The following is a 21,822-nucleotide window of genomic DNA, read 5'->3' on the forward strand; positions in this document are numbered from 1 at the left end:
TAATAGATTGCTTTTTGGCGCAATCACAAATTCCATTTAAGGCTTAAGGAAGTTGCGATTGCTAAAAAGATATCTTAGAAGGAATTATTTGATCCATAGTAATGTTAAGTTGTTAACTATCATTGACGAATGATTGCATCCTATTGTTCAACATGTAGAGTTGGTTTAAGCTAAACACCAACCACATCACCCCAAATGGGAGCTAAACACCGCGCCGCTGGGGCGCCAAACGCAAGAGTGTGAGTAGAATAATGAGGGTTAAGCATGAACAAAAGTTGCAGAGGTTTTAATCGACTCAAACGAAGACACGTCGAGTGAACGTGTAGTGGGGCATCAACCCACTACACATGTTCTAAAGGCAACCTAGCTAGTTACCTTGTATAGAGGGAGAGACAATTAAAAGTTTCCAACTGAAACCTTATTAAACCGGCAAGGTATTGTTGCTAACTTTCACAGGCTTTTTAGCTCCATGCCTTATCATCTTGTACTCAATCAAGAAAGTATCACTTTTCAATCATGATAAGATCTAACGGAAGTAGAAAAAAATCATGGATTATATGTTGGTATTAGAACTTATAATATTCTCACGAAACTTTAAACAATGAGGATCAACTCAGGCTTTTATTATTGCTGTTGTGAATGACAAAACAAGAACATAGAGCTGCCATTATATAGGCCAGCATACAACGGCTAGAATGCATAAACGGCTAGAAACAAAAGACTCGGACTCCCTAACAACTTAGACATATTCAAAACTGAAAACAGAATAAGTAAACTTCAAAGCCCACGTGCATGATCCTCAAACCTTCTAGAAGACATGTGCATAGGAGGATTTAATCACATTTTAATACCCCCCCCTTGATTGATACTCCTGCACTCCCAGTTGATAGCGAAACATCACAAATTTTTCTCTTGCCAATGCTTTAGTGAAGCAGTCTGCCACTTGTGCTTCTGTGCTGCAAAACTTGAGAGCTACTTTCTCTTGGTTCACCATATCTCGAATGAAATGATACCTTAGATCAATATGCTTTGATCTACTATGCATGACTGGATTTTTTGACAAATTTATAGCTGATTGATTGTCACAATAGATTGAAGTTGCATGCTCTTGTTTGATACCCAGATCTTCCAACATTCTTCTAATCCATATGCCTTGACAAGTAGCACCAATATATATTCAGCCTCAATACTAGATAAAGCCACCGTATTTTGCTTTTTTGAACACCAGGATACTGCACCATTTCCCAAGGTAAACACGTAAGCACTTAGAGTCTTCCTGTCATCAAGACATGCACCCCAATCACTATCTGCAAATCCCACTAGCTCAATCTTGTCTGTTCTCTTATACCATATTCCATAAGTAACAGTTGCTGCTATGTATCTAAGCACCCTTCTAGCTGCACCTGCATGAACTTTCAACGGTGACTGCATGAACCTTGATAACACACCAACTGCATATGCAAGTTCTGGACGTGTATGAGTTAAGTAGATCAGGCCACCCACAAGGCTTCTGTACTTGGTTTCGTTGACTCTATCTTCACCATCTTCAATCTTGTACTTCTCATTAGGACACATTGGAATGTCTTCCAGCTTGCAATCACTCATGCCGAATTTTATCAACAGATTTCTGGCATATTTTTCTTGAGAAACAAAGATACCTTGATCACATTGCTTGACCTCTAATCCCAAAAAATATTTTAATAACCCCAGATCAGTCATCTCAAAAACTTTCTTCATTCCTTCTTTAAATTCAGCAATCAGAGCATCACTTGAACTTGTACAGATAATATCATCCACATATAAGCATACATAGATGAGTCATGCTTAACATAAAGAGTTGGCTCATTGAGACTTCGTGTGTATCCGGTTCTTGCAAAATAGCTGTCGATCTTACCATACCAGGCTCTAGGAGCCTGTTTTAGGCCATATAGAGCCTTATGCAACCTGTAAACTTTATCTTCCTTTCCTTTAACTTGAAACCCCTCTGGCTGCTCTACATAGATTTCTTCAGCTAGTTCCCCATTGAGAAATGCTGACTTTACGTCAAGTTGATGCACCATCCAGCCTCTATGAGCAGCAACAGCAAGCACTATTCTTATAGTTTCAAACCTTGCTACTGGAGCAAAGGTTTCTTCAAAGTCTATGCCATATTTCTGAGAGTAACCTTTAGCCACAAGTCTGGCTTTGTGCTTGATTATCTGACCATCTGGACCAACCTTTGTCTTGAATAACCACTTCAAGCCAACTAGATTCTTCCCTGTAGGCAAGGAGACCAGCTTCCATGTTCCATTTCGATTAATAGCAGACAACTCTTCTTCCATTGCAAGAACCCATTCCTTCTTTTGAACTGCCTCGTTAAAACATGTAGGATCTGATATGTTTAGAGCAAATTGACAACTTGAGTATTCAGTTGGCATCATCTCCTCAGTGTTAGCATACAAGTCAGTCATCGATCTAACCCGTAGAGGAGCAGATGAACCTGAACTTGACCCAGCACTAAGCTCAGCTTGATTAGATACAACTGGAGATGTGGGCTCTTCCTGATTAAATGAAGGACTTGCTGGATTCTCTGTGTTATCAGCCACATTTTGAACTTCTTCTTCTATAGGAAATGGATCAGCATACATCCGTTCATAAACTTGTTTTTCTGACTTGTGCACTTCTTGCCAATCCCAAGCAGCATCTTCAATAACAGTTGTGTCTCCACTTCTTCGAGTTTCAAACTTCTTTGTGATGGGATTAAACAATCTATACCCATTGCCATGTGAAGAATAACTGATGAAGATCATTTTGTTAGACCTGTCATCTAGTTTTCTCCTACCATGAGCAAACACATGACCATATGCAATACACCCGAACACTTTCAGAGTTGAGACATCAGGCTTTTCATCAAACCATACCTGATAAGGGGTTTTGTCTTGAACTGCAGATGTAGGGAATCGGTTGATGACATAGACAGCAGTAGCAACAGCTTCAGCCCACAGATAGTTTGGCAAATTTCTCTCCTTCAACATACTTCTTGTCATCCCCATAATTGTTCTATTTTTTCTTTCCACAACACCATTGTGTTGAGGAGTATGAGGTTCTGTTAATTCTCTTCGAATCCCATGCATTTCACAAAATGAATTGAACTCCTTTGAACAGAACTCTCCTCCTCTATCTGTTCTCAATACCTTAATATCACATTCACTTTGTTTTTCAACTAAAGCCTTGAACACTTTAAACCTTTCAAAAGCATCTGACTTTTTCGTAATGAAATAAACCCAACACATTCTAGATACATCATCTATAAGCAGTAGATAATACAAACTACGCCCTAGACTTTGTACCTGCATGGGTCCGCAAAGATCTGCATGCACAAGTTCCAGCCTTTTGTAGCCCTCCATGAATGAGCTTTAAATGGAAGCCTAATCTGTTTACCCAGGATACACCCTTCACATATCTCTGCCCCTTTTATTTTTGGCATGCCAATAACCATTTGTTTATCATATAAATTCTTCAAATCACTAAAGTTAACATGTGCATATCTCTTGTGCCATAACTGAATAACTGAAGTATCACTAGGAGTGCAGTTACCTGATCTTGTGGCATCAAGGACAAACATATTGTTGTTTGACACAGGGATCTGCATAAGATTGACATCACGACTTCTAATATTGCACACGCCATCTTCAAACAGAAGTGAATATCCCTTTCGCATGAGTTGCCCGACACTCAAGAGATTATACCCTAGAGTTGGTGCATAGTAGACATCACTCAAAAACTTGAACCTGCCAGGACCAGTATTAATACGAACTACCCCTTTACCTTCAATTGCAAGAATCTTTTTGTTTCCTAACTGAACTTCAAGCTTGAATGACTCATCTAACTCAGTGAAACTGGTTCTTGACCCTGTCATATGATTTGAACACCCTGAGTCGATGAACCACAGGTTGTTTATTTCATTGACAGGAGTCGTTTTTGTCATGAGGGCAAATGGAGTTTCACAATGAGTTGTGTAAGCCATAAACAAATATTGTTCTTCATTTTTGTCTCCTTGTTCATCACTTTCTGCTGCAACATTCACTTGTGCTTCATCATTATACCAGCAGTCTTTTGATAAGTGGCCATACTTCTTGCAAGTATAGCATTGAGGCACTTTGCTTCTATCAAGTGATCTGCCCCTTCCACGGCCCCTGAAGCCTCCACGACCTCTACCACGTGTGTTTGTTGGCCGATTGCTTTCTTGGATCACCTGTAAAGCATGATCTTCAACTTTTCCTGATTTTTCTGTGGATCTACTGTTGAGCCTCTCTTCCTGGGATTGTAGAGATCCCATAAGTTTTACTGGTGTAAGTTTGGTGAGATCAAAAGAGACCTCAATGGACGGCACAATATAGTCAAACCTAGGGGTAAGACTACGCAATATTTTCTCAACAATAGCCTGATCCGTTACAACTTCACCATATGCTCTTTTTTGACTCACAATTCCCATAACCCTGGAGAAATCCAACAGTTTCTCCTTCTTTCATGGTAAGATTTTCGAAATCTCTTCTTAGACCCTGAAGTTTTATTGCTTTTACTTGCGTATCTCCTTGATACTCCATTTTCAAGATCTCCCAACTTTCTTTTGATGATTCAGCAGCAGCAATTCTGGAAAACAATTGATCATGCACACCTTGTTGAATTATCGCCATAGCATGAGCATCTCTCTTCTTTGCTTCTTGAGTTTGCCTGCATCTGTCTCAGCTTCATTCACACCTTGTTCAACCATATCCCATAGATCTCTTGACTTCAGAGTTGTTTTCATACGGATACTCCAGTGTTCATACCCTTCTCCCTTGAAGACAGGGATCGGAGTAGGAGCAGTGGGTAACGTACTTGTTTGTTCAGCCATAACAGATCTGATTTGCAGTAGGGTTTAAACAGAGAAGGATTACACTCTAGCTCTGATACCACTGTTGGTATTAGAACTTATAATATTCTCACGAAACTTTAAACAATGAGGATCAACTCAGGCTTTTATTATTGTTGTTGTGAATGACAAAACAAGAACATAGAGCTGCCATTATATAGGCCAGCATACAACGGCTAGAATGCATAAACGGCTAGAAACAAAAGACTCGGACTCCCTAACAACTTAGACATATTCAAAACTGAAAACAGAATAAGTAAACTTCAAAGCCCACGTGCATGATCCTCAAACCTTCTAGAAGACATGTGCATAGGAGGATTTAATCACATTTTAATATTATAATTATTAAGAGGCTTAGCATGCTAATCTACAAGGTACATGTAACATCCTCAAGAAGCCCAACAAAAAAATAAAATAAAATACACAAAAAAAAAAAAGAAAACCCGATTTACATATTTTTCCCATTATGCAGATTATGTTTGTACCATCAACAGTTCTTGAGGTTTCTAAGGGTCGTTACAAGTTGTTGCCTTTTACCCTCCACCTCTGCAAACTTTAGACTTATTTCTGAATATCTTTCTTGCAGTTCCTTCAATTCGACTTCCATATACTTGTTTCTATTTAGTAACTCAACGATTTCTTGATCTCTCGTCTTCTTAATCTCGGCATCATCACAATTTTGAGCTGTAGAAGCCTGTGATTGAAGAAGATTAATAATTCATTTCATATAACTATAGTAGCAGGACATTTGAAATTGAAAAAAAAAATAATAAAAATGAAAAATCCTATCTTGAACTTTTCATCATAAATGTTATGAAGTTACCTGTGGATTCTCGATGTTTTGATCAAGAACCTCCAAATGTCTTTCCAAGTCTTCAATTCTATGTTTAAGATCTTTCTCTTTCTCCAGAAATGAAGCTTCAACGCGTTCTAATGCGATTTCCTTGAGATTTATTTGGCCCTGATTATAATAAAATTTCAAAATTAGCACAAGCATACACAATACCATAGTTATTAAAAGGCTTTAGGCGCACTTAAGGCGCATAGACCTCGCCTGGGGCCTAGGCGCAAATAAGAAAAGAAAAACGCACAACAAAAAAAAATTAAATATTTTTATATAATAGAAAATTAATACTATTCTTTAAATAAAATAAATTAAAGCTTTTATATAACATTTAATATCGTCTATTTTGTACCAAAAGTTATAAAATGCAAGTTTATTAGTGTAGAAAAGTAGTTTCGTTAGATAAAAGTAGAAATCTTGCTCGAATCTTGCCAAAATTTAGAGAATTTTGCTGAAACTCTTAAGAATCTAGGAATCATGCCGGAATCTGCGCATGAACCATCACCTGGAGAATTAAAGCGCAATTGCCTCGCCTCGCTAGGAAATTGGGCCTAGGCGCAAGAGGCGATGGCTTTTAACAACTATGCACAATACCGTACGTATCCAACATGAAAAAGGGGGAAATTTAGTCCCTTTAGTTCATAAAAATTGAAACTTTTTGACTAGAAACTATTTGACTATTTAACAAATGTGATATCGCATTATCGCCCAAACATGTGTCCACTAGAGGTGGCAATTTCAACCCATTTACTTATGAATGGGTTGATCTAAAGTTATGTTGTATCTTAAAAGAATCAAATTTAAAAATAGAGTAAATTGTCATTTTCGTCCCTAGGGTTTGGCCCCTTTTGCGACCTTTATCCAAAGGTTTGTTTTTCGCATATGGGTCCTCGTGGTTTCAAAATCTTTTCATATTCGTCCTTGAGAGCCAAACCTCGGGGGACGAAAGTTGCAATAAATTGTCAAACATTAGGGCCGAAAATGGCAAGATTTTGAAACCACGAAGACCCAGATGCCGAAAAACAAACCTTTGTATGAAAGTCGCAAAGGTGGCCAAACCTCATAGATTTAGATTATCACTGTGCTGTTAGTTTTTCAGTTATAACCAACTTAGTAAATGCAACAATTTTTTTGCTATTATATTTTTGGAAACGGACAAGTAAGAGTTGGACATAAGTAAGAAAACGCACCTCGAGTTGTTTGACTTTTTCTTTCATATTGTTGACCTCTTTCGGGCTACGAGCCACAAGGACGGTTTTATTGTTTATCAGAGGCGGTTTGCTTCCCTCCTTGAGCTTTTTCTCAATACTACTAAGCGCTTCATCTTTCTTCTTGAGATCACCTTTTAGTTGAGACACCTGTTTTTTCAAATTTTCTATCTCCGATTCATTCTCTTTACAGAACTTTTTCATGTCGTTACATCTGGATTTCAACCGCTCTATCGCCAATTGCAGCCTTTCGACTTCAATATCCTTATCATTTTTAGCATTTTTCAAATCCCTAAGCTCGTTTTCTAAACTCTCGAGATCCACCTTCACCAAACGGATCTCGATTTCACGGTCGTTTATTTCACCGTCGAGATCCTCAATCATGGCGTTATTACTAGTTTTTTGATGTGTAAGACCATGAGATAAGTTTTCGATCTGTTTCTCCATCTCCTCCAATTGTTTCGACTTTGGAGTTATTTGGTTTGTTAGCCAATTTGTCTACGTATTGACTCCCGAGATGGTCAAACTCTTTTTTGACTTTCTTAATCGTCTCTTCATGATGTTTTCTCTACCCTGAGTCGATTTGGTTCATCAATGGCTTTCATCAATGCATTTTCATTTTCTCAAAAATTCGACGCCATTTCTATTGATAATTTTCTGAATTCCTCTTGAAGTTTGCCAGCAGTATTAGCGTTTTGAAGTTTTTTTTTCTTAAATTATCCTCTGCATGAATCGTTCTTTGTTCTTGCTCGACTTTTGCGCGTATTAACTCTTCCATATCCGCCTCAAACCCGTTAGCTTGTTTACCAATTTCTTCTTCCAAATTCTTGATTTGTGTTTCCAATTCTTTAACCGCAAGAGGCGATTCTGATAACTCTTTGGATTTCAGTTTGAGCTCATTGTGTAAGTTTTCAATCTGCGAATCGAGTTCGTTTATACCGGCGTAAGACGTTGAACATTCGTCTTGCATCTTTAAATGTTCCTGAATTTGACTTTGTTCTAGTTTGTAAGACAAATCATGGTTTTCCTGCCTCGTGCGAACTAACGCTCTTGAACGGATGAAGCCCTTTGTGCGGACGTACCCTCCTTCGTGCGAACCAGCCCACTCTAGCATGAACCAACCTTCCTCTGTGCGGACCAACCTTCCTTCGTGCGGACGTGAGCACCTTCGCACGAACTAGCACTCCTTTGCACGAACCACCTTCATCCACACGAACGGAGCTGGCAGCGGGTTACGGCAGAAAACGCAAACAGGCGTGTTTTACCTACTTTTTCACCTTTATACAACACCCAATCACTTCCTACTTCATCAATGACTTAAACCCTAATCCCATCCTATAAATAAGAGCCCTATTTCACTCCTAAACACTTTCCAAACACTTAAATCTCTCCTAGATCCTCATAATCTCTATACATTTACAAACTTTGGGTAGAAAGTTACAAGTATTCTAAGTGAGTTTTAGCTCACCTATCTTCTTATTTCTTCATGTTTTCTTCTATCATTCTTCTTGGACAACCTATAGGAAGGTTTTCACAAGTTTTTCGTGGCAAACTAAGGTGAAACCTCACCACATTTGAGGTCCAAAGTGGAACTAAAATTCTCTTTTCGTTCATGTTTTTATACATTACATTTCTTGATAAAAACTTGGTGGAATCTTGTACCCACTAAGCTCACAACTAAGTTCATAGTTGTGGGTTTGTGTTGTGGTTGATTTCCACCAAGAAGCAAGTTCAATATGCTCATACATATTCCAAGTGTTAAAACAATCCTAGATTCACCATCTTTAATATGGATGAACTTGTGTTTTGGTATAAGTGTGAACCATGGGAGCCTTGGCTTTCCAAACTAGTTCCACTATCTCACTTATGGACTTGTGTATGAACATCCAAGTAGCTTCCAAGACTCAAAAGTAACACAACCCTGCCGCACCTCCAACATTTATGATGGGTATGGAACACCCGGGTTGATCTTACTTGGCTACTTGGCAAAAGTAGTTAGTTTGTGTTATTATTATTCATGACCAACTGAGTTTATCAACTATGTTGATAAACTTTGTGCTTTGGTGAATTCATACAAAGAGGTATACATACCCCCATGTTTGACTTGCATGACATCTATGATAATACATGATGGACCACATACAATAATATTATATAATATAAGACATAAAAAATATATATTTTGGCCGAATTCATGATACTAATCGGTTTATGGTTAGCTATTATGAACATAGGTTATTTTATCTTTGTTTTAAACTTCTCGTTTATGATTCTAATGGGCAAGTTAGGACCCCATGTGTCACACCCTGGCTTTGCGGAAGCGTGGTTAATTTGGTGTGACTTCTTAATACCATAGCTTAATCATAACAAGCTATATGAAATAAAAACCATGCAAGATCATCCATTAAATTAAGTTTGAAAAGTAAAGAACCACAACATTGTCTTAACGGAAATTACATCCTAACAACATAAACAGTGTTCAAAAGACACAACCCCAACAAGAAATAAACACAGTTTAAGAACTATGACTCGTCCAGGAAAAAGTCACATCCCTTAAACTCGGATGACCTCGAAACTAGTGCAGCGGGAAAACGTGTCATACCGCGCCAGATCCTTTAATTCCCTGAAATACATGTAAGTTGAAAAAATCAACAAATAATGTTGAGCGAGTTCATGTGTAAGTGAGTAAATAAACCTTTGTATGTATAAAAACCCTGGTATGTAGCAAATAAGGAAAAAGAGATCACCAATGGTTTGCAAGGCCATTGATATGTGTGAAGTGCAAGTAGGAAGACTCAAACCTAGCGGATTTATCCGTTGGTCACAAAGTCACCCCGAGGTCCATTATGCTAGGCCTGGGGCTGGGCTCGCTACACCCAGATAGATCTACCGCTCCTGTCCCTCGGTCCTACCCTGAGGATTAATGGCCTTAAGTTTCCGCCTACCCACTCACATGATCTAAGTAGTAAACCTCCTTACGCTAACCATACCATGTATAAAGTATTCGTAATCAAAGTAACATGTATTTCACCCCTGCAGTTTAGAAAACTGAAAACAGTTAAGAGAAAAGGGGGACATGAACTCACAGTGGTGCGTCTCTACCAAGTATATATCCTGATCAAGCAGCTGTGCGACGACCTACACGTACTAACTCTATTAGACGGACGGCCGTGCCTTAGCTTTATGGTTTAAGTTTTTGGGAAATAGTTAGACAACTATTTCGTGTTTACACTTTGTAAATACTTGGTAATTATTTTCCTTCCCAATGATGGGGGATTTAATACATGTGCGTTTAAAATATATTATTAAGTCTCACTTAAAATATATTTTATTTCTAACTCCAAAATATAAATATTTTTCTCAAAAATATTATATTTTAATACACATAATTTTCCTAAAATAATACCTTGACAAAAAAATACGCGTTCATAAATATTTCCTTAAAATGCGTAAGTTACGTTTTAAAGATCGAGTGGTAATAATAATTACCGGTGTAACTTAAATAATTATTGCAAAGGCGTTCGTATTATTTTGGAGCCGTTACAATTGGTAATATTATTTTTACCCTAAAAATAATATTTGTATATTTCCCAAAATAATCATAAACACATAACAAGTGACGTTATGAAAAATATATATACTAAATATATATTTACCGCGTTTTATTTTGTGAAAATTCCACCTCCGATATTTTGTAAATAAGGTCGTGGCGAAATTTACATGTTGAAAACAAGTCAAAAATACATTTGTAACACTTGTGATGAAAATAGTTTTAAGTGTTGGGTTTTTAGAAAAATTTCGCCAGAGTTTCCCCTGTAACTGGAGGTGGCCACGCTTTCAAGCGTATCATTTTCTTTTATAATTCAATTTAACAATTTTCTCATTCAACCAAAACAATTTTCCAAAGCATCAAACTAGTCAATATATATGTAAATCGCAAAAATTACATGAACTTGTAGTTTGTCCGGAATAAGAAGTAAATCTCATTACTTTTAGTGGATCTTTGTATAAATCAATCAGGTTTCATAAAAGCCTCGTTTTTAAAGAAATTCCATTTTTACAAATTCTTGTAAAATTTGACAAAACTAGTTCTTTGTCGAAACTTAATGTTACACAAGTGTTTACACACTTGTGTGTTTAAAAATCATTCTTGTTCATGTAAGATCCGGCTTTAGAAAATAGGATTTCTTTGACACTTGGTCCTTTGAAAATACCATTTGTAGATCCGTAGATCTACTAGTTTTTAACAATATTTCATAAGTAAAATCGATTTTACACAAGTTCATGTTTAGTGTGTGGTAGAGTTTCATCATTTAACCTCTTTCATCTTTGAACATACTCTATGTTATGTTTTATGAACATGACTAATCCGGGTTAGATGATGATCCGAGCTACCACAACATAGATCGGCACTAAATAGTTACACAAAACAAATCTTACAAGATTTACACAACCCTTGTGCTATTAACCAACGTATTCATCATTTTAGTAAGCTTTTAACACTTCATCTTGTAAGTTCACGAGTTTTAACCATCATATATCGTTTTAGCCACTTTAAAATAGATCGAGAGTGTGTTTCAAGCAACTTACTACTAGCTCGAAGCTAGGGAAGATTCTAGTCGAAGAATGAGTGGATAAAAGAAATGAGAAGAGGTCCTTCACGTTCCGAATGCACCAAGCCTCCTCGTATGTGATCTGTAACACTTGTATGCTCTTGAAATTGCTTGATCAAAGCTCGACGATGGATGGATGGTTGTAGGGGGGTTCGGCCGAGAGCTTGCAAGGAGAGGGAGAGAGTGTGTGTTGTGAGTTGTGATGAGTGAAAGAATGATGTGTTATGGCTTGATCTTATAGGCAAGGTCTTCCAACATTAACCAAGGGATTATGTGTCTAATAGATATCCAGCAAGCTTGATTAATTTAATCACAAAAGGTACAAGGGTGTCCCCCTAGGGGACGGTTCGGTTGGGGGGGGGGGGTTAGCCGATTGGTTTTCAACTAAACATTAAGTATTAGTTAAGTTAAGTTAAGTTTAACTCGGTTACTAGTGTGTTATGCGTTATAGCGGGTGTTAGGGTATTCAGGGACCCTAACTGGCTCAGAAAAAAGATAAACAATGTTAATGGCAATATTTTTATGTTCCGGGTAAAGTCCGGTTGTTCGGTTGGATAGTGATTCGTTAAAGCGCTTGACAAAGTTTTAAAGTGTCGTTAATACTATTTTTAGTGACACAACTTATTCCCGACACTTTGGAAAGTGTCTAGTAATATTTTTCTCATGTTTTGGCACTTTATTAGTTAACCAAATGCTGAATTTTTAGTTAAAGTGCTGAATTTTGTACTTAAAGTACATTTTAGGCACATCCGGTCGCTATAACTTATTCCTAGTGACGCAGTTCTACAACCCTTATATCCCTACACTCTCTATCAGTGTAGCAACTATCTCTGGCTCATACAGGCCTTAGAGGCAGTGTCTGCCTGATGCTGGCTATAACAGCATGTTTGATAGGTTATCCGTTCTTAGTGCTACTGTGCTTTTGTGCATCAAGATTGTCACTAGAGTTCAGTATGTAATAGTAGAGTGACAGCAAAGAAAGTATGATGCAAGTATGTACTTGTATCAGTATTTCAAGTAGCAGTTTATCCATAATTTCAAATAAGCACAGTAATTAAGCAGTAATCAATTGTTAATTAAGTCGTACGGATACCTGGTTTAGTGAGGGTTGTCACACCATGAAATCACATAAAAACTTAGTGTCAAAACGAGTACTTAGACAGATATATATTTTTGTGTATACATACTTTTTGTACTTGAATTCCAAATCCGAATCCTTCGTCAAAATCCGAATTCTCACACACCTTCGTTTCCCCCATTGTAGGGTAACATTGGTGTTCCAACTCCCACATTCGTCCAACTCACGGATTAATCAGAAAGCTAGCAAAACTGTGAGTGTACATGACCCTTTTTATTTTAACACTTTTGGGTGCAATACGTATGCATTATCAAACTCACACCATCACATACTTTATGCTTAAAAAACAAACAAGCAATCCAATATACATGCTTAATACGTTATGCTTAAATTCGTATATGCTAGACTATTCTTATGCTTTATACTTGTCATTAACTTCGTACAAGCCTCCCTTAACATGTATAGCGCTATAGGATTAACGCACCGCCAGTATTCTTGAGGTCATGTTAAGTAAACAAAACGGTCTATTCATTGCTATGATTAGATTATGCTATAGTGGGAATCTTTGGGTTGACATGTATAGATGCATGCTAGTATTGTATGTTAGTTTTAAGTTAACAATTATGCCATGTGGATTCGTTTAAACTTTTATACTTATGCTAGTAATCAAACTTGTATACTCGCCAATACTTTTGTGTTGAACTATACTTTAATACGTGTTGCATGAATTTGATGACGATGATGATGAATGAAATCTAGTAGGATGAAATAGAAACCCATTTTAATTTTTGTATTGTTGTTGTAATTTTGTTTCATGTTCCTTTTCGTATTTGTTCCAAACAATGTACTTTGATTTAGTAATGAAATGAAATATTGTTATTTAAATATTTGTCACAAATAGTATTACGAAGTCTCTTGCAATCTCGTTTTCGTCTCACTCTGATGTTTCCGCCATCGGTTGGGGTGTGACAAGATCGCTTTCTCTTTTTAAAGTCCAACTCCGACCTTAGCTTTAGGGAGAGTATTAGTCGATATCTTTGTATAGTGTAGGCCTAGCCCTAGACACTAATAGTCGGCCCTAATGATGCTATGTATGGTCTATATATAGGACCCTGTTGTATACCTATTATGATCATTAATAATAATACAACTCGTTACCAAGTTTATCTCTCAACAGCACCTACCAACACCAAACCCCCATCACTCAATGATTGTTGCCTTTCTGGTCCACATCAGCTAGTACACCACGATTTGTTGAAAATTTGAATTCAATGCTTTGAAGAAACCCTAACTTGTGTAATTTTGATATGCGATGTGTTTGAAGGTTGAATGAAATGAAGACTAGGTGTTTTAAATGAAGACACATGTCAAATTGACGTTTTTACCCCTCACAAGATAGCATTTAACGGAGGTGTTGGATGGTAGTTAGAGAAAAGGATAAAGAGTGTGCAAAATTGGAATATAAAGAACATGCAGTGAACATTTTAAAGACAAAGGATAGAGTGAAATTTTGTGTATTAATAAACGACAAGCTGTGTAATTAACTCAAGAAAGATTCTTAAATTTTGAATTATACCTTTTTATTTTTGAATCATATGTAATTTGTTTCAAAAACAGAAAAACCAAACCGAACCGTTGCTAAAATCGTGACGGGGCATGGTATTGGACCCGACCCAAACGATCGGACATTTCCGTTACTTATTGCCTTTTATTGTTTTGTTATTTATTATTACGTACTAACCCGCGAAGCCCAACGCGATGTAGTTTACACTACATTAGGTTGTGGGCTTGTAGAGACAACCCCTAACTGGGCCTGGCCCATTGAGGTTAGGGTTGCCCATGTCTCCTATATAAGGAGGTCTTCACCTCATTATTAGGGCAAAAGATATGGGGCAACACACTTTTCGTAGCTGGAAAAAGGGAATTCTTTCCCTACCGGTCGTCCTACATTCCCACCTTTTTTTTTTTGCAGATCTGGATTCGAAGAGAAAAGGCAAGTTGTGATTCTCCATCTCTCAGAGAAAGCGGTTCAAATCATCCTAGTGATGACTCCGCGTTTCTTCATCGGCGCCCACCGTATCAAAATCTAGATTCAAGAATCACAACTCGTTTCTTCTCCACTTCACCTTTCAGATTTGTTTCTTTTTTTAGTTTATTCACGATTCTCGATCTGAAACTCCAGATCTAGTTTTCCCTTTAATTTATATATATATATATATATATATATATATATATATATATATATATATATGATCGTTCATGATTGAGAACTGCTCTTTCATATGAAAATATGGATTCAAAAAACAGTCGTTTCATCGCATCTCTTTGTATCTTTAAATCATAAATATTAAAGAGCAGCAAACATATCTTTGTTGAAGAAATTCGTAGACCATCCTTTTAAAAAACAAAAAAGAACAAACAAGAAGAGGAGTAATTTATAGCTGGCAAGGTACAATTCATAGTACACAAGGTATGGTCTCTATTGCATATACTTCCTTTAAGGGGGCACATCCTGACATGGGCAGACAAAAGATGTACAAGTGATCCCCATCCTTACACCTATGGTTTGTCCCCATCCGAACTATTTTCAAAAACCGAAAGCCGAACTTTCGGTTGGTGGTACTTACTCTCCTGAACTCAGCAGTAGCATCATAAAACATGTAATTAATCCATCCAGCATCTCTAGCAGCATTATAAATGTGCCTATCGATAAAAACAACAATTTGTAAAACCAATATATTCTAGAGCGGCAAAAAAATAGTGTATCAATCCACATACGTATCATATATGGATGAGAAACGAGTTCTACGAATTTCGAGATAAGGATTCACTTCTCTATAGACTTCTACAACTTCATTAGCAATATATTCCCCTTCAATATCGCAGTCTAGCCACAGAATGAGGTACTTGCACATTTTTACTTCATCACATAAATTGTTTATTACGAATTTCTGGTCCTCGTGACTTATCAATATCTATGTCAAATAGTGTAACAGGGTCAGAAGATTCAAAACTCTTAACATGATATGGGAAGACCATCTTTTTAAGATGTCCACTAATTGATGTAAATACCATTTTAGCATCAAGCCCATCAATCTAATATTCAAAATCAATATTTATAGTACACAAGGTATGGCCTCTATTGCATATACTTCCTTTAGGGGGGCACGTCCTGACAGGGTAGATAAAAGATGTACTAGAGGTCCCCATCCTTACACCTATGTTTTGTCCCCATCTAAACTCAGCAGCATCAGAAAACATGTAATTAATCCATCCGGCATCTCTAGTAGCATTATGAATGTGCCTATCGATAAAAACAACAATTTGTAAAACCAATATATTCTAGAGCGGAAAAATAAATAGTGTATCAATCCACATACGTATCATATATGGATGAGAAATGAGTTCTACGAATTTCGAGATAAGGATTCACTTCTATATAGACTTATGCAACTTCGTTAGCAATATTTCCCCTTCAATATCGTAGTCTAGCCACATAATTAGGTACTTGCAAGTTTTGGCTTTATCACATAAATTGTTTATTACGAATTTCTGGTCCTCGTGACTTTTCAATATCTATATCAAATAGTGTAATAGGGTCACAAGATTCAAAACTCTTAACATGATATGGGAAGACCACTTTAAGATGTCCACTAACCGATGTAAATACCATTTTAGCATCAAGCCCATAAATCTGATATTCAAAATCAAAATTATTGATTTGTGTTGTGAATTGTTGGTTTGATAATTACTTAAAAAAAATAATTACTTACCCCCCACACGCATTAAATGCCTCGGAACCCAAAGGAGCGTTTTCCCGTCGTGCTCGCTCGCTTTAATAGCTATGGATTTGAACTTTGAAGTTTTACTATTTTTTTACTTTTTGAACGTTTTTTTCCAAGTCTAAACAATTTGCTGTTGGGATATTTTGGTGATTTTAATTGATTGTGGTACTTTATTTTGAATGATTGTTTGGGTCTTCCATGTTTTTAGTATTCTGAACTTTTGTTTTATGTTAATCTTCAAGCATAATAAGAAGCATGCTCACGAATTAGTTTTTTACTCCTGTCTTTTTGTTTTCTAATATGATTGTTATTACTAACATGTTTTGTGTGGTTCTAGCGCAAGGTGGCATGTCAGACTTTGAATGCTAGATGGAGCGATTATTGTAGAAAACTCTTAAGGCCTCATGCTATGCAATACGAAAACTATTTGCAAAATTATACTATGCCGAAACACGGAACACATCCTCCAGTTCTCCCAATGATTGGAATGCCTCCAATAGATGACCTGGATCCAGATCAGAAGGTAAGTTTATGTTAGTAAATTAACATTGTATCATAAGTGATTATTTTTCTAATAATAAACGAACAAATATTTGCTACAGAAATTATGTGAGCTGGTTGTTCGACACTATTTGGCATCTATATCTTCGACTACTGTTAAGAGTATTGATACAACAGTAAAAATTGATGTTGCTGGACATAGCTTTACCGCTTCGGGCACCCATCGACGATGCATCTACATATAAGTACGCTGGTTGAAAAGGGCTATGCCATGAGGGATGGGATCAATTTGAGGCCAACTATACTTGTACAATATTTATTTGTTATCTATCTGTTTTCATTAACTTTTTTAAAAATCTATTTTAACTATAAATTTGAATTTGAGTAAATAGGGTAAGGCATTAATTGAAGGCTACAAATCGATGGGGTAAGACATTATATTATTATTGCATTTCGTTAAGTTGTTTTTATCATTCTTTTGCTTGATGTTTGTGACAACAAATTAAACTTGTGGTATAATTTCAGTGTTGAACTGTGGAAGCCAAAGACACGAAAAGAATTGAATGACACCGTAAAAGCAATTAGTGTTCGCGAAATGACAAAAGATGACGCTTTGAACGAGTGGAAGGACAGAATGAAGGGTCACTTCCGACATGTATGTTGATGAAGCTTCTTTTTATTAATAGGGTAGATTTCAAATAAAATAAAATTTGAACTTTTATTGTTCTACTAAACTGCTTAAAATGATATATTACTTAAAGTAAAATAACTAGTTTTTTTTGCTCTTGTGTGCGTGTCCTGAGTTTATACGCTCTTAACCTGGAGGCACACTTGTTCATCTTTGATGTCAGTTAATTTACTTGACCTGACACACTTTGCAGGTCGAAAAAGAAAAAAAACAAGCTTTCGGACGTCTTTGGTGAATGTTATGAGAAAAAAAGTACAACCGGAAAGCGGAGACGTGAAGAAGATAAAGATTCAAGAACTGATGTAAAGTACAAAGGGTAGGTTGTTCTTCGTGTCGGATAACTAATACTAGTTACTCCTTAGTATTTCGATTTGGAAACATGATTTCAAAATTAACGTTTGCTTAATTGATAAGCTTTGGATTCGATTTAGGAACAGATCTGCTGTTTTTTTTTTTTTGAGTAAATTGCCCAAATCGTCCTTGAGGTTTGGGAATGTTTGCCAGTTTCTTCCAAATCAACTTTTTTGTACCATATCGCCTTTCAATTTTAGGATTTTTTGCATTTTCATCCAAACGTCTTAACTTTTTTTGCCAAAATGGTGTCTGAAATTTGGGTTTTTTTGCCATTTTCATCCAAATTTTGACAGAAAAAAGACTTTTGGATGAAAATTGCAAAAAAAAATCCCAAATGTGATATAAAGATAAAAAAAATTCTGAATAAACATTAGCAAGACCCTAGTTTTTTGTATGAATGGAACTTTTTCTATAAATCTCTATCTCAAAAAAATGTCTAACAGAAATATCCAGAAATCTAAATATAGAAATAAAATAACTAACAGAAATCACACGAATAAATAAATTCTATTTGACTCTGCCTCTTCAAGTGACTCAATAAGATAGACTGACCCATTCCAACTTCCCAAAGATTCAATCCATAAATAATCATTACAGGGCAATATGGTACAAAAAAGTTGTTTTGTATGAAATTTGCAAACATGCCCAAACCTCAGGGACGATTTTGGCAATTTACTCTTTTCTTTGAGTTGGTTATCTTAATATGGACTTTAAACAGTTCATAATTCGTTGTGGTTATTACAAATGACATTAAGATAAGGTCTAGAATCTTGAAATTATTAGACGACTACAACCTTAAAGAAGATCTAAGATCACAACATAACCTCTTAATGTTGCCCTTAAGGTGTTTGATCTTGGTTTTGAGGTTTATTAATCGACTAATTTGTAAATTTTGTGACAGTTTTAAGATGTGTTAGTGTTGTCATGAATTACATTCTGTTGAGCTTTGGTTGGGGACTGAATCTTAAACAAGAAAGAACTGAGATGGAATTTGTGCAAAACCTTAAACTAGACTACCTTGTTTTGTAATGTAGCATACAAGTAATACTTCTAACCAGTAGCCGGTTTAGATACATTGTGATTCATAACATCTTGCTAATTGCTAAAGTAAAGTTTGATCTAACTTGATAGTAGCCGGTTTAGATACATTGTGATTCATAGCATCTTGCTAATTGCCAAAGTAAAGTTTGATCTAGCTTGATTCTCGTGATTTTTGCATAACACAACAAATGAATTTAGAAAACCTAAATCACAAGCTTTCTGTATGATTTTGTTTCTTTTGTCTATTAAACATATTAGTTTGTAGGTTTTGTGAGTTCTAGTTAATATGAACCGGTATGAATGAAATTCAAGATTTGATCATGTGATCGATGGATTAAGGGTATGAAATAGCCCTGGCAATTCTAGCCCAAACAACATAAAATGGGTTCATCTGGGCTTTAAATATTACACTATGGTAGCGTTCGTTTCATGGAATGGAATTAGGAAGTTTTTCTTTGTAAAATTGATCTTGATTGGGGGAGGGAGGAATTTAAATCCTTCACTCTAATGAAATTTGTGACTATTTCAACATTCCTTAGAAATCCTTCACTCTAATGAAGGAATGGAATGGAATGTTGAAATAGTCACAAATTTCATTGATTAAAGAAATTCATTGGATTTCAAATTCCTCACTCCCCAAACCAAGATCAATTTTACAAAGAAAAGCTTCCCAATTCCATTCCATTCCATTCCATGAAACGAACGCTACCTATGGGTTATTTTGGGTAATAGATTATTTCCAAGGGGGTTTAAATGGGTATAGTTGAAAATTAAAAAAAAGAAGGTTAAGGGTCAATATGGGCTGAAAGAAAAAGGGTTGTGGGTCGGGATGGTTCTCTCTTTGTTTACCTGTGCTGACCAGGGTAAATTGATGCCAACATCAATGGTTCCATCAATTAGGAATGACATGAATACATTCAATCAATAAATTCTACCATTACAGTATCAATACATTCGAACCTATCAATGAATCAATCAATACGGTCATCTTCTGCAGTTCATTAGTTATGTAGTCGATTAGGGTTTGAAGGTATTTTGAGTTTTTTTTTTTTTTTTTACTATTTTCTGAATAATTTTTACGTTCTTCTTGTCGATTAGTATGTGATTTGTAGTTGATGTGAAGTTGAATCTTTGTGATTTGTCAGGTCATTAGAGATACACTCTAGGTGTTCGATGAAATGTCTGGGTAGAATTTGTTTTGCGATCCAACAAGTTTACATTATTTTGTATATGTTAAAGGGTGTATACGATGATTTTTACGATCAAAATATGTAGTTCATATTTTATGTTATACTAAACTTTGGTGTATTACTCGAGATAATCGTCTGTCACCTGCAAATTGCTCTCTTTTCCATGTAGGAAAGTCCCAAACAGTCCCTTTTTTAAAGTTTTAAGTTATGGATACTTATTTACTAGTCATTATCATTACATAAAGTTAATGGCATTGATTGGGCTCAAAATATTTTCTTTATTTTGTATGTAATCTAGGATATATACGATGATCCTTATGCTATACTATACCTTAATGTTAAGAAGATACCAACACTTGCATATTGCGTTGTTTTCCATCTAGGATTACTTAGTTGCTACTTGTAAACATTGTAGATGAAGATGCGGTTGTAGATAAAACCAGAGATGCAAGATATACTATCTTCATCATATTTTTGTTAATGTTCAATAACTTTAATTGGATTCTTTATGTCAAAAACAAGGCTCCATTTGACACATATTTCTTTTGATCTTTAATTTCTTATTCTTGCAAGTACTGGTTATGCTTTCTTATTTAAACTAATCTGCATAGTCCATTCAACATTCATTCATCTCTAAATGAAGCGATGCTAATCGTAGAAGCTCAAAAGTGGTTAAAGGGTTTGGATTCAATATACTATTATCCGTAACGTCAACATTTGTGACCTGAATTTTAATAAATTTGTTAAACAAGCCACAGATTCCAAGGTCATTAATGGTTAAACACTTACGCGTGCACGAGAGTTTTGGATAAAAGAATTATAAATTGATGTCACCTCTTGAGAATCAGACACATCCCTATCTGTGGATTCTCGATGTTTTGATCAAGAACCTCTAATCGTCTTTCCATGTCTTCAATTCTATGTTTAAGATCTTTCTCTTTCTCCAGAAATGAAGCTTCGGCGCGTTCTAACGCTATTTCCTTGAGATTTATTTGGCCCTGATTATAAAAAAATTTCAAAATTAGCACAAGTATACACAATACCGTCGAAATCCAACATAAGTATTGGACGTAAGTTAGAAAACACACCTCGAGTTGTTTGACTTTTTCTTTCATATTGTTGACCTCTTTCGGGCTGCGAGAAACCGGGACGGTTTTATTATTTCTCAAAGGCGGTTTGCTTACCTCCTTGAGCCTTTTCTCAATACTACTAATCGCTTCATCTTTCTTCTTGAGATCACCTTTTAATTGAGACACCTGTTTTTTTCAAATTTTCTTTCTCCGGTTCATTCTCTTTACAGAACTGTTTCATGTCGTTACATCTGGATTTCAACCGTTCTATCTTCTATCTACGATTGCAGCCTTTCGACTTCATTAACCTTATCATTTTTAGCGGTTTTCAAATCCCTAAGCTCGTTTTCTAAACTCTCGAGATCCACCTTTACCAAACGGATCTCGGTTTCACGGTCGTTTATTTCACCATCCTGATCCTCAATCATGGCGTTATAACTAGTTTTTTTATGTGTAAGCTCATGAGATAAGTTTTCAATCTGTTTCTCCATTTCTTCTAATTGTTTCGACTTTAGAGTTATTTCGTTTGTTAGATCAGCCAATTTGTCTTCGTATT

The 21,822-nt window shown here is 36.1% G+C and overlaps 2 protein-coding genes, 2 long non-coding RNA genes and 1 pseudogene across 5 annotated transcripts; 2 read left to right on the top strand and 3 right to left on the bottom strand.

The window, feature by feature from the left end:
* Positions 1–1,065: 1,065 nt before the first annotated feature.
* LOC110866079 (secreted RxLR effector protein 161-like) lies at positions 1,066–1,605 on the bottom strand. The gene has a single exon (XM_022115429.1). The coding sequence runs from the start codon at positions 1,603–1,605 to the stop codon at positions 1,066–1,068; it is 540 nt and encodes a 179-aa protein (XP_021971121.1).
* A 3,736-nt stretch (positions 1,606–5,341) lies between these two features.
* On the bottom strand, positions 5,342–8,060 carry LOC110866080 (annotated as a pseudogene).
* A 6,868-nt stretch (positions 8,061–14,928) lies between these two features.
* LOC110864393 (DNA topoisomerase 3-alpha-like) lies at positions 14,929–18,040 on the top strand. Of its 2 annotated transcripts, none has more exons than XM_022113446.2 (6): positions 14,929–15,540; positions 16,760–16,945; positions 17,025–17,230; positions 17,316–17,350; positions 17,449–17,578; positions 17,805–18,040. In XM_022113446.2, the coding sequence occupies exons 3-6, from the start codon at positions 17,153–17,155 to the stop codon at positions 17,844–17,846; spliced, it is 285 nt and encodes a 94-aa protein (XP_021969138.1). In that variant the 5' UTR covers positions 14,929–15,540; positions 16,760–16,945; positions 17,025–17,152; the 3' UTR covers positions 17,847–18,040. The 2 variants fall into 2 exon arrangements, with proteins under 2 accessions (XP_021969138.1, XP_021969139.1); XM_022113447.2 differs by lacking the exon at positions 14,929–15,540 and adding an exon at positions 15,630–15,767.
* Positions 18,041–19,802: 1,762 nt separating this feature from the next.
* Positions 19,803–20,304, top strand: LOC110864395. Its single transcript, XR_002549820.2, has 2 exons — positions 19,803–20,036; positions 20,152–20,304. It is a non-coding gene; the product is annotated as an uncharacterized LOC110864395 (long non-coding RNA).
* Positions 20,305–21,140: 836 nt separating this feature from the next.
* Positions 21,141–21,372, bottom strand: LOC118479666. The gene is made up of 2 exons (XR_004859888.1): positions 21,285–21,372; positions 21,141–21,194 (listed from the first exon to the last, which is right to left on the bottom strand). It is a non-coding gene; the product is annotated as an uncharacterized LOC118479666 (long non-coding RNA).
* Between the last annotated feature and the right edge of the window lie 450 nt (positions 21,373–21,822).

The sequence above is a fragment of the Helianthus annuus genome, chromosome 6, assembly GCF_002127325.2.
Source record: "Helianthus annuus cultivar XRQ/B chromosome 6, HanXRQr2.0-SUNRISE, whole genome shotgun sequence".
NCBI classification, from domain to species: domain Eukaryota; kingdom Viridiplantae; phylum Streptophyta; class Magnoliopsida; order Asterales; family Asteraceae; genus Helianthus; species Helianthus annuus.

Bases quoted from the DNA above. Each gene is read 5' to 3' on its own strand.
- LOC110866079 (XM_022115429.1), bottom strand. From the start codon at position 1,605: ATGAGTGATTGCAAGCTGGAAGACATTCCAATGTGTCCTAATGAGAAG.
- LOC110864393 (XM_022113446.2), top strand. From the start codon at position 17,153: ATGCATCTACATATAAGTACGCTGGTTGAAAAGGGCTATGCCATGAGG. The intron at 17,231-17,315 runs GTACAATATTTA...TTGAGTAAATAG, and splicing joins ATTTGAGGCCAACTATACTT to GGTAAGGCATTAATTGAAGG. The intron at 17,579-17,804 runs GTATGTTGATGA...CACACTTTGCAG, and splicing joins TGAAGGGTCACTTCCGACAT to GTCGAAAAAGAAAAAAAACA.